The following is a 12,587-nucleotide window of genomic DNA, read 5'->3' on the forward strand; positions in this document are numbered from 1 at the left end:
AATTGAAGAGAAAAAAAGTTAAACTACTAACTACATACCACAAAACATGGTGCACTTAGACAAGGGACCACTATAGCTCTCTAATGCTCTCAGCAAATATTTTGAAGAAGTTCAGTTCAAATTTCTAGCATTACACAACGTACAAGAGGATAAAAACTGACAAAATAGAGCCTATACTGAAACAGATTTTTAATCACAATCTGGCTTAAAACTTACCAAATTCCTTGTGCCATCTGGAGCGGCCAGGTGGCACTGAATATAGGAATTGAAGACTTGAACTGCATGCTGGGTAAAAAAGCCTTTATGGAAATGTTTGTCATCTTGGACCAAAGTCAGCCAGGACTCCAGCAACTTGTCATATGCTTCCATGTAGACCATGTCATCTTTATCAAGCTAAGAGAAAAGAAGTTTTACAAAATAATGGCCAGAAAAATAAGGTGGGCATTATAACAAGAGTCAAATAGCTATACATATAGTTTTATAAGTTTTTCCTTTACTAAAGGTTCCCAACTATCCTATATAATAAAAGGTTAATATGCAAATCGACCAAACAGCAGAATGACCAGTTGCTATGATGTGCACTGACCACCAGGGGGCAGATGCTCAATGCAGGAACTGCCCCCTGGTGGTCAGTGTGCTCCCACAGGGGGAGTATTGTTCAGCCAGAAGCTGGGCTCACAGGCAGGTGAGGGCAGTGGCAGTGGCGGGAGCCTCTCTCACCTCTGGGGCAGCGCTAAGGATGTACAACTGCCAGCTTAGGCCCGCTTGGACATGCCCTGAGGGGTCCCAGACTGCGAGAGGGCACAAGCTGAGAGACTGCCCCCCCCCCCCGAGTGCATGAATTTCATGCACTGAGCCTCTAGTTATTCAATAATCTAGCTGAGTTCGGTCTAAAATTAATCAATTCAAACATTGCAGTAAATATGTGTAGGCTTTGAATTAAACTTTCTAAAACCTAACTTAATCTAAATAAATCTTCACAAAAAGGAATTAATGTTTAATTCTTAAGCCCTAACCGGTTTGGCTCAGTGGATAGAGCGTTGGCCTGCAGACTGAAAGGTCCCAGGTTCTATTCCGGTCAAGGGCATGTACCTTGGTTGTGGGCACGTCCCCAGTGGGAGGTGTGCAGGAGGCAGCTGATCGATGTTTCTCTCTCATTGATGTTTCTAACTCTCTATCCCTCTCCCTTCCTCTCTCTAAAAAATCAATAAAACATATATATATACACACACACATACATACACACATATATATATATATGAAAAGATTAGCTAGTTCAGTGCCTTTGTAGAATGTTTTTTCAAATGAAAATATTAACATTTTTCTGTAGTTAAGAGACCTGTTAGAATGAAAATATAAAATGTGTACTTATTACACACTTTTAAATAATTTATTAAAAATGGAGAATGAGCCCAGCAGGTGTGCTCAGTGGTTGAGCACAGACCTATGAACCAAGAAGTCACGGTTCGATTCCCGGTCAGGGCATATACCCAGTAAGAAGTGTGCAGGAGGCAGCGATCAATGATTCTCTCTCATCATTGATGTTTCTATCTCTCCCGTCCTCTCTGAAATCCATAAAAAAAAATTTTTTTTTTTTTAATGGAGAATGAGCCCTGGCCTCTTTTGCTCAGTGGATAGAGTGTCAGCCTGTGGACTGAAGGGTCCTGGGTTTGATTCCATTCAAAGGTAGATACCTTGGTTGCAGGCTTGATCCCTGGCCCTGGTCAGGGCATATGCGGGAGAAAACCAATCATTGTGTCTCTCACATCAATGTTTTGGTCTCTCCCCCTCCTTTCCACTCTCTCTAAAAATCAATGGAAAAATATCCTCAGGCGAGGATTAACACCAACAACAACAAAAATGTAGAATGATTAGCTTAATCAGCATATTTAAGAATGTGGTGAACCCAGCTGGTGTTGCTCAGTGGTTTAGCATCAACCCAGGAAACCAAGAGGTCACCAGTTTGATTCCCACCAGTTTGTGGGCTCAAGCTTCCATAGATGTGTGCAGGAGGCAGTCAATCATGACTCTCTCTCATTGATATTTCTATCTCTTTATTCCTCCCCCTGCCTTGTTCTCTAAAATCAATAAAAACGTATTTTTTTAAAAAAGGATGTGGGCCCTACCCAGTTTGGCTCAGTGGATATAGTATTGGCCTGTGGCCCGTGTTTGATTCCGGTCAAGGGCACATACCTTGGTTGTAGGCTCGACCCGGGAGGCAACCAATTGATGTGTCTCTCTCACATTGATGTTTCTCTCTCTCTGTCTTTCCCCCTCCCTCCCTTCCACTCTCTCTAAAAATCAATGGAAAAATATCCTTGGGTGAGGATTAATAAAAAATAAACTTTCCCTCATAAAAAAAAATTGTGGGGAGAACGTCATTTTATAATTTTTTTAAAAAAGCAATAGGGCATACAGAGGAGCCTGAGGAAGATGCTGAGACCTTCCTACTTAATTAATAATCTAGATATATAATTTAATTTGTGTATCAATTTCTTCATCGCAAATTCACTAAATGACCATTCAATGAAACCCAGAATACTTAGTGTCAAGCACTATGCTTAGCGTTAAAAACATAAATAATGTACCATTCATGCTTTTGAGCTTTGTCCAATGGGGAAGAGAAACAAACAGAAAATACAATAAAGGCCATTAGAAGCAAATAAAGATTTCCAGGTTAGTTTAAAAACAGGCATCTCTCATAAATAGTTACAAATAAAGAAACAGAGTCTTTGAACTATGTATATATGCACTCTTAAAAAGGTTTTGGCACAAACCACCATTTCTGACATTCTGTTAATAGGCAGTAAACCTAGAAATGCTAAAGGCCTAGAGACCCAATCCGTAACTTGCTTTTCTGGTTTCTACAGCAAATAGACTGTCCTAACCTACAAATGCAGAACTCTGGAACCTTCCTAAGAGAGTACTTTCATCAGTCTGTAAATAACTCAAAAAAGAAAAACGCTGGAAGATCTACGTCAGGAAGTATTCCAGATTCAGCTGGACCACCAAAATACTACCACTAGCTCATGACCTCTAAGCATCAGGTGAACTGCTGCCAGTGAATTATTTCCTTGTGCCTTCAGCTTTTATTAACCCACAGCCTACAAAGAAAAATGGTTATTTTCTGGGTCAAATAAGCCTACAAAAAATTTAAAAAATTTTAAGTTATTTTGTAAAAATTTACTTAAGAATGAAGGGAAAGTTAAAAGAACTTCATTAGATAATTTTAATAAGAACTTAACATAACAAACCCAATTTTTATTCAATATTTTCCTGGCCCTGAAAGTACATACAGGTTACCAGTATGTCACCAGTAGGTTCTGCAACTTTCAGTGAAATCACGTACAACAAAACCAATTTACCATAGGCTGATTTTATGAAACAATGTTATTCGAGAACTTGTTGTATACTGAAAATGGACAACATTCTTTTAATGTAACTGGAACATATTCATCCCGTAAACCAAGGGTCCTCAAACTACGGCCCGCGGGCCACATGCAAATACAAATATTGTATTTGTTCCCGTTTTGTTTTTTTACTTCAAAATAAGATATGTGCAGTTTGCATAGGAATTTGTTCATAGTTTTTTTTTAAACTATAGTCCGGCCCTCCAACGGTCTGAGGGACAGTGAACTGGCCCCCTGTTTAAAGTTTGAGGACCCCTGCTGTAAACAGTCGATTCCTATTATTTGTGGTATGTATATATCTATAAAATTGCTGCAAATTCTGAATTAGTGAGCACAGGGTTAAGAGTTCCTTCTAGTCCTAACCGGTTTGGCTCAGTGGATAGAGCATCGGCCTGCGGACTGAAGGGTCCCAGGTTCAATTCCAGTCAAGGATATGTACCTTGGTTGCAGGCACATCCCCAATAGGGGGTGTGCAGGAGGCAGCTGATTGATGTTTCTAACTCTCTATTCCTCTCCTTTCCTCTCTGTAAAAAATCAATAAAATATATATTTTTTTAAAAAGAGTTCCTTCTATTTTTCACCAGATACAGGTAAACAAATCAACACATCACCTTGTTTTAAGTGTTTGTTTATAGACACCTCATTTAATATACATTGTTGATTCATAAACAATGAACTCATAGCCAACAATGCTGTAACTCGTGCATGAATGAAGCTTGTCTAATACCTGCATTTGTCCACATCACAGCCTCCTTGCTCTCTGGAACACCAGACAGCATTCAGCACAATGCAGACGGGCATTTTAAAAAGTGAAAACACTCAGTCAGTCACTGCACAAGAAAAACTTCAATATCTTATGACAAAAATAGGGAATAGCCCATTTCACACAAAAATGCAGAAAATGTATCACTGGAGACCATGAAAAGGACACCTGTTTGCAGGATACTTTAGTAAGGGCCGAAACAGGAAGGCAGGGCACCAAAAATGAAACTGCCTTATTAGACCTCAGCAGGAAACAAGCGAGCCAGGAGATTCTTATTATTCATCACTCTGTGTGCACCTGCCTGTGAATGATGGTGAAAGTGCTACCAGCTCTGATTTTGGAATTACAAATAGATTTTAGCAATGGGGCAAATGTGCAAATATGGAATCTGCGAAATATGAGGATTAATTGTACTTGTCTCTAATAGGTTCTAACTGACTGCTGGTTCTTTTTGCACATATATCATCAACATGCATTACCCTTTTGAAAACTTTGATAGCTTACAATTTTCTTGAAGGACAGTCAAGTTCTTGGTTCCATAAATACGATAACATATTTACTAAGATATATAAATACCAATGAAAAGGATTAATTCAACCAATTTTTTCATTTCTACATCATGTTTCCTTCCAACCACTATACATACTGCTATAAGCACTAATCCAATTACAAACATAGTAAGTAGGTTTTGTTGCATAAATATAAAAAAAAATAAACACTGTCAACATCCTTCAGCAAAATATGACAGTCCAGCCCTGACTGGCATGGCTTAGTGCTTAGAGTGTTGGCCTGTACACCAGAGGGTCAGAGGTTCAATTCCCCGTCAAGTTCATGTACCTGGGTCACAGGTTCAATCCTCAGCCATGGTCCAGGCTTGTGCTGGAAGCAACCAATCGACGTGTCTCTCTCACCTCTTTCTCTCTCTCTCCCCACTCTCCCTCCTCCTTCCCTCCCTTCCACTCTATCTAAAAATCAATTGGGGGGGGGGGAGGGGGAGAGAATATCCTTGGGTAAGGATTATAAAAATGAAATAAAAAATAAATAAATAAAATGTGAGAGTCCAAATTCTTGTCACCAAATATTGAATGACGCTTCCCTGTGCAATGGCTTTGGAAATATACTGTCTGCTCATGAATTCTTGGTGATAATTTAGGTGAAATCTGAGTCAGCTAGAACTCAGATTTCACTTATCCTATCAACTTCACCATCATTAAAGAGCCCAGAGTGCTGCTACCTCTTTACATTCATCTTCTGATTTGTTTTTCTCACAGTTAAATGTCTTATTCTGGCAAATTTCTTCTTTTACTCTGAGCAGAAAATGAAAAATTCTTAATTCCATAGAGTGGAATTCAATGAAACTTAAAAAAAAAAAAAAGGCTTAAAAGATAATATCTCCAGACATCCTTTATAGCTTTTTGAAAGGTCATGCCATACTTTGGAAAATGTAAGTCAAAAGCTGAAAATAATGAATAGCAGCTGTTTATTTCATTGTAGTGACTGAGTTCACTACAGTCATCCTTGTAGGTGATTTCATCATTCTTCCACTTTCTTATTATTTTAGACTTTTTTAAAATTATAGCTGGGAATTGATGAGTGATGGTGAAATACTTCCTGAGGTAATAAAAACAGCAAAACATTTCAAGATACAGGAGAAATCAGATCACTAAGATCCATAATGAATTTTAGACTTATGGAAGAATCTGAAATATCCATAAGGCAATTGAAAGATAGTAAATGCTCTTTTTGTCCCAAAGGCTCCAAGAAAGAACAATATTTAAATCAATATTTAAAATAGTTAGAACTGTTAAAAAAAGAAACTAAAAACAAGCCCCTGGTAGTATACTGAGAGTTAAAGAATGTAAAAAATCTGTTCAAGCATCATCTATGGTAATGAAATAGAGGATTCCATTCATTGTCTCCTAATTGAAGCTTAGCAAATGATTTTTTTTTTAACTTAAATTGAGAAAAAATGCCCTAGCCAGTTTGGCTCAGTGGATAGAGCATTGGCCTGTGAACTGAAAGGTCCCAGGTTCAATTCCGGTCAAGGGCACATACCCAAGTTGTGGGCTCGATCCCCAGTGGGGGACTTGCAGGAGGCAGCCGATCCATGATTCTCTCTCATCATGGATATTTCTATCTCTCTCTCCCTCTTCCTTCCTCTCTGAAATCAATAAAAAAAATTTTTTTAAAAAATTGCCCTTGCAGGTGTGGCTAGATGGTTAAGCATCGACCTATGCTCAAAAAGGTCGCAGGTTTGATTCCTGGTCGGGACACATGCCCAGGTTGCAGACTTGATCCCTGGTACAGGAAGCAGCTGATAAATTGTTTCACTCTTGCATTGATGTTTTTCTCTCCCTCTCCCTTCCTCTCTGTCTAAAAATCAATTAAAATTTTTTGGGAAAAAATTAGGAAAAATTCCTGACGCAAGGTGAGCTTCCTCTTTTGGCAACAGATCTTCAAAAGGAACTGTATCTCCCATCCCACACTTCAAATATAAAAAATCGCCTAGCTGGTTTGGCTCAGTGGATAGAGCATCAGCCTGCAGACTGAAGGGTCCCAGGTTCGATTCCAGTCAAGGACATATGCCCAGGTTGCAGGCTCAATCCCCAATAGGGGGCGTGCAGGAGGCAGCCGATTGGTGATTCTCTCTCATCATTGATGTTTCTATCTCTCTGAAATCAATAAAAATATATATTAAAAAAAAGATGAAGAAAAAAATCCTATCGTTAAAAGAAGTCTAAAAAGTCACTTATTATCCTATAAAATAAAGAGCTAATATGCAAATGGTCATCACGCCCTTGTGCCCTCATGCCAGGGCACCTCAGGCCGTGTCCCCCCACCCCGGCGCTGGGGCTGGGGGACCTGAGGCCGCAACCCCTGCCTCGGCGCCAGGGGACCTGAGGCTATGCCCCCTGCCCTGGTGACGGGCCAGGGGACCTGAGGCTGTGCCCCCCCACCCGGCAGGACTTGACGGGGGACCTGAGGCTGCGTCCCCCGACCCTGCGGGGCTTGACGGGGGTGGGGCCGGCTGGGTCTGTGTCTCGAGCGATTTCGAGGCACGTGCGGGTGTGTGGGGACTTGACTCTGGGTCCCGCGGCGCACCCCAGACTCTGACAGGAGGGAGATTTTCAGATACATTTTACTAATTTTCATTCATCTCTGAGACTTCTATTATAAAGGGCAAATAGCAATATTAAAATATTTCCCCTAATTAATTCCCTTTTAATGTGCATGAATTTCGTGCACAGGGCCACTAGTATACACATAAAATTATACCTTATATATCAAGATTGCTCTTTTTCTCTAGTCTTGACTTTCTACTCTTGTTTAATTCTGATGGCCTTTTGCAAGCTGTAAATAACCATTTCATTTTAAATGTTCTTTTTATAAGCCAACAGAAATCTTGTAGGAAACAAAGAGAGTTATGAAAAAAATAAAATAATTCCTAAAGTTTCAACTATTATGCTCACTACCCTTTGTCTTTCTCTCTGACATATTCACTCTTCTAAAGTCTGCCTGATTCATAAACATTAGCTGTGAAGAGTGGCCTTAGGTGAAACAAGACACCAGTTGAAAGGTTAACTGAAAAGGAAACTGACTTAAGAATGTTTACTAACAGGATATTTGCTGAAGCATTACTTAAAACAGCACAAATAAATTCATTGAACCATTTCTAACACCAACTGCTGACATAAGAAAAGCTCATCCTATATAATAAAAGGCTAATATGCAAATCGACCGAACGGCAGAACAACTGGTCGCTATGACGCGCATGACCACCAGGGGGACAGACGCTCAATGCAGGAGCTGCCCCTTGGTGGTCAGTGTGCTCCCACAGCCGGACTCACGGCTTACAAATGCAGCAGCGGTGGCGGGAGCATCTCCCACCTCCATGGCAGCACTAAGGATGTCCAACTGACGGACATCTCCCGAGGGCTCCTGGACTGCAAGAGGGCGCAGGCTGGGCTGAGGGACCCGACCCCCCAAGTGCATGAATTTCGTGCACCAGGTCTCTATTAAGAATATAAATAAACATAATGATGTTATTTTATTTAAGTCTAATTAGTATGCCTTAAAATATGGGGGGGGGGGTAAAAACATTAATATAACAAGTTTCAAAAGGGAAACTACAAATGATTTGGTTTACTTCTAATTTTTTGCCTTTTCAAAAAAAATTTTAAACATAATGAATTAAGTATTGAATGCCTATAACCAGGGGTGGGGGTGGGGGGAAGGTATTATATAACTGTATGTATGATTAAAGAGATAACAAAAAAATGGAAAGTGATGGGATTGTTTGAGTTTTAATTTTATGCACTATCTGAACTACTTTACCAATGAATATACAGTTCAAAACATTAAAACTGCAATCTGAAGTGATCTCAGTAATACAATTGTTATTATAACTGTGAAGAAAAAAGTAAAAATAAAAACTTAGCCTGCAAGAAACAGACACATTCCTAAAAAACATGTGGCTTGTTCTTTGGAGAAAAACTGATACTTCCATAATTTGTAGTTAGTGTAAATCCCCCCCCCCCCCCAAAAAAAAATACCAGCTCAGTCAATTCACAGGTGAGAGCTAGTCAACTAGTCAACTAGTCAAAACAAAAAAACCCATCTTATCTTATACAAACTGATTTTAAGAGAACAGAAAAAGAGGACAAGCTGGAGAGTGATCTGTGAGGCTGGTATAACGGATACCAAACACAGTTCATAAGGGGCCGCGATACATGGTCATCAAGTTGGGTTTAATTCAGAAATGCACGGGTAATTTTAGTGTTAGAAAATCTACAAAAGCAATGTATCACATTACCAGATTAAGCATAAATACATTTAATAATATCCAATACTCATTCATGTATTTAAAAACCTATTAGCAATTCTGATAAAGGATAGCTCAAAAACCTATAACAAACACTATTCCTAATGATAAGCCAGAAAAAATGTTTTCAGTATTCAACATTGTACAAGAAAAAGAAATACAAATTGTGAAGACTGCAAAGAAGCAAAATTGTCATTATTTACAGAAGATATAATTGTCCACAGAAAACTAAAATGACTAAAGACAAATTATTAGAATCAGTAAGAATTTTTAAATTTAGTACATATCAGACCAATATAGAAATACCAACTGCATGCATTCCTCAATGCCAGGAACAACCTGAAAAGTCAGGTTTAAAAAAGATATAATAGCAACAAAAATATAAGGTACTAAATAAAAAGTTGTTCCTTTACTGGAAGACAATTAGAACTAAATTAGTATAAAAAACACCACATTTATGGATAGAGCTGATATAGCAGTGATGTCCATTCTTCATTAAAGGTTCCCTATAACCCAACTTGACAAACAGAAGATTTATATGAAAGAATAAAAAGCAAATACATCCAAGACTCTTCTGAAGAATTGGAGGGAGGACAGAGAGAGGGAAAGAATGACATCTGTCCTACTATATCCAGACATCCCCTCAGAACAAAGCAAAATATGCGTGCAGAAAGACAAACTGGCCAATCAAGAAAAACCCACTTATATGTGAAAACTAGACATATGACAGCAGTACTCCAGAAAATTATTGAGAAATGAAGGGCTATTCAATACAGGTTGCTGGCAGGAAAAACAAAGTGAAAAGACAACCTACAAAGAATGAGAAAAAATATTTGCAAAGCACATATCTGATATAGGTTCATATCCACAGAAGACATACAAGTGGCCAACAGGTACATGAAAAGGGGCTCACCATCACCAATCATCAGGGAAATGAAAATCAAAGTCATAATGAGATGTCCACTCACACACGTTGGAATGGCTATCATCAAAAAGACAATAAATAACAAGTACTAGTGAGGATATGGAGAAAAGGGAACCCTGTGCACTGTTAGTGGGAACGTAAATTGATCAACCACTATGGAAACCAGTATGGAAATTCCTCAAAAAAATTAATAAAAGAACTAACATTCAATCCAGAAGTTCCACTTCTGGAAATATATCCAAAGGAAACAAGAACATTATCTCACAGAGATATCTGTACATCCGTGTTCACAGCAGCATTATTTACAATAGTTCAGATATGGAAACAACCTGTGTCCATCAATGGATTAATAAATTTTTATACACACATACGAACAATGGACTATTACTCAGCCATAAAAAATGAGGCCATCATACCATTTTGACATAATGGATGGACCTTGAAGACATTATGCTAAATGAAATAAGTCAGGCGGAGAAAGACAAATACCATAGGATCTCACATATGGGGGTGGGGGGAAACCAACACCAGACTCACAGACTTGTGGATTTGTGATTACCAGAGCTAGGGATCTAGAGGAAGGGGGTCCAAAGGTCCAAGCTTACAGTTATAAGATTAATAAGTACTAGGGATGTTATGTACAACTTGATGACTATAGTTAACATAGCTGTGTGCTATGAAAGCTGTTAAGAGAGCAGATAATATTAAGAATTTTCACACCACAAGGGCTTTTTTTTTTCTTTTCTCTTTCTTGTATCTATATGAGATGATGGATGTTAGCAGAACCTATTGTGGTTATCATTTCACAATATATACCAAGCCATCATTTTATACACCTTAAACTTATAGAATGATGTATGTCAATAAAACTGGGGTGGGGATGAGGGGGGCTAGCCGGTTTGGCTCAGTGGATAGAGCGTTGGCCTGCGAACCAAAGGTTCCCAGGTTCAATTCCGGTCAAGGGCACATGCCCGTGTTTGGGCTTGATCCTCAGTGGGGGGCATGCAGGAGGCAGCTGATCAATGATTCTTTCTCATCATTGATGTTTCTCTCTCTCTCCCCCGCTCCCTTCCTCTCTGAAATAAAAAATATATTTAAAAAAAAAAAAAACTGGGGAGGGGGTGGGAATAGAACAGAAATGAACGAATGAATGCTGAAAAAATCTCAGGGTCTCCTGTGTGTGTCTCGGGGACTCTTGTCATTAGACAAGAGGGTCCTCCATAGGTCTTTCCTATTCATGTTTTTTAAAAAACTGTTTCCAATTCTGATAAAGGATCACTCAAAATACTTTATTAGCCATATAGAAATAAAATTAAATCTTGATACCAAAATTAAATTCTAAAGTGGTAGTCATGAAAGGCAAATGGCTTTAAAATTATTTTTGATTGATTTAGTGAGATAGAGAGAGAGACAGAGACAGAGAGAGATTTGTTGCTCCACTTATGTATTCATTGGTTGCTTCCTCTTGTATGTGCCCTGACCAGATATTGAAACCACAACCTTTGTATATCGGACAACACTAACCAACTCAGCTATCCAGCCCGGTCATGAAACTTTTAGAATATTTAGAAGAAAACACAGGAAGGGTAGGTATCTGAAACAAGAAGCCAATAATGCAAATCATAAAAAAATGACAATGAGCTCAACTAAGATGAAGAACACCTGTTCATCATAAGATACCATCAAGTCTAAATGCAATATGGTATCCAGGGACTGGATCCCGGAATAGAAAAAGGATACTGGTTGGGAAGTAGGTGAAGTCCAAATAAAGCATGTAGTTAATAAAAAATGTAATGTTATTACTTTGTTAGTTCTGACACATACCATGGTTATACAAAGTGATAATATTAGGGAAACTTGGTAAAAGATATATGGAAATTATACTGTCTTGGCAACTTTTCTGTAAATCTAAAGTGATTCCAAATTAAAGAAAAAAATACCATAAAGTGAGAAGAGGGCCACAAGCTGGGAGAACAGAGCTGCAACAGTATATATATAGAGAATTTCTACACATCAGTAAGAGAAGATAACCTTATAGGAAAGGGGCCATGAACTAATCCAGCCTTTCATACGAATGACCATGAGAATTACACATTTACAATACAAAAAGATGCTCAATGTTATTAGAACTTGGGAAAGCAACTTAAGACTATGTTTCATTTATTTTTATTTTTTTGCACGTTCATGAGGCAGCCAATAGACACCAATGTGCTCCTCCCCCGCCTTCCTCTCTCTAAAATAATTTTTTTTAAAGTGCTTCTGGTGATGACTCAGAAGGAAATAAGGAACATTACTGGAAACTGGAGGAAAGACAATCCTTTTTAAAAAGTGGCAAAAAAGTTAACTGAATTATATCCTACAGTTGTGTGAAAAGTACAATTTATTAGTGAGGAACTTGGATATTTTAGCTAGAGCAATTTCCAAGAACCATAATGAAAGTGGAGCCTGGTTTCTTCTTGGTGCTTACAGTAAAATGTAAGAGGAAAGCTATTTTAATGCATGAAATGTTAAAAGAAACCAGGAGTTGATGATTTGAGAAATTCCCAGCTGATTTACATCACAAAACAAAACAAAAAGAGGAATGCTAAAATAGAGGAGGTTAATTATAAGAAAGCATTGCTGTAGAGAGAAAGCCAAGAGTAGTGCTGAAGAGATTACACATGTAAC

At 38.5% G+C, this 12,587-nt stretch overlaps 1 protein-coding gene across 12 annotated transcripts in view; it reads right to left on the minus strand.

The window, feature by feature from the left end:
* XPO4 (exportin 4) overlaps window positions 1-12,587 on the minus strand; it is a 137,612-nt gene that overhangs the window by 27,559 nt on the left and 97,466 nt on the right. For all 12 annotated transcript variants that reach the window (XR_002828429.1, XR_002828430.1, XM_023751185.1 and 9 more), the window contains one exon: window positions 217-393. Coding sequence is in view for 10 of the 12 variants with exons in the window: in XM_023751185.1 (XP_023606953.1) it covers window positions 217-393 (177 nt within the window). In the remaining 2 variants the exon portion in view is untranslated. The remainder of the gene's footprint in view (window positions 1-216; window positions 394-12,587) is intronic.

Source organism: Myotis lucifugus, unplaced genomic scaffold, assembly GCF_000147115.1.
Source record: "Myotis lucifugus unplaced genomic scaffold, Myoluc2.0 scaffold_19, whole genome shotgun sequence".
In the NCBI taxonomy this organism is placed as follows: Eukaryota; Metazoa; Chordata; class Mammalia; order Chiroptera; family Vespertilionidae; genus Myotis; species Myotis lucifugus.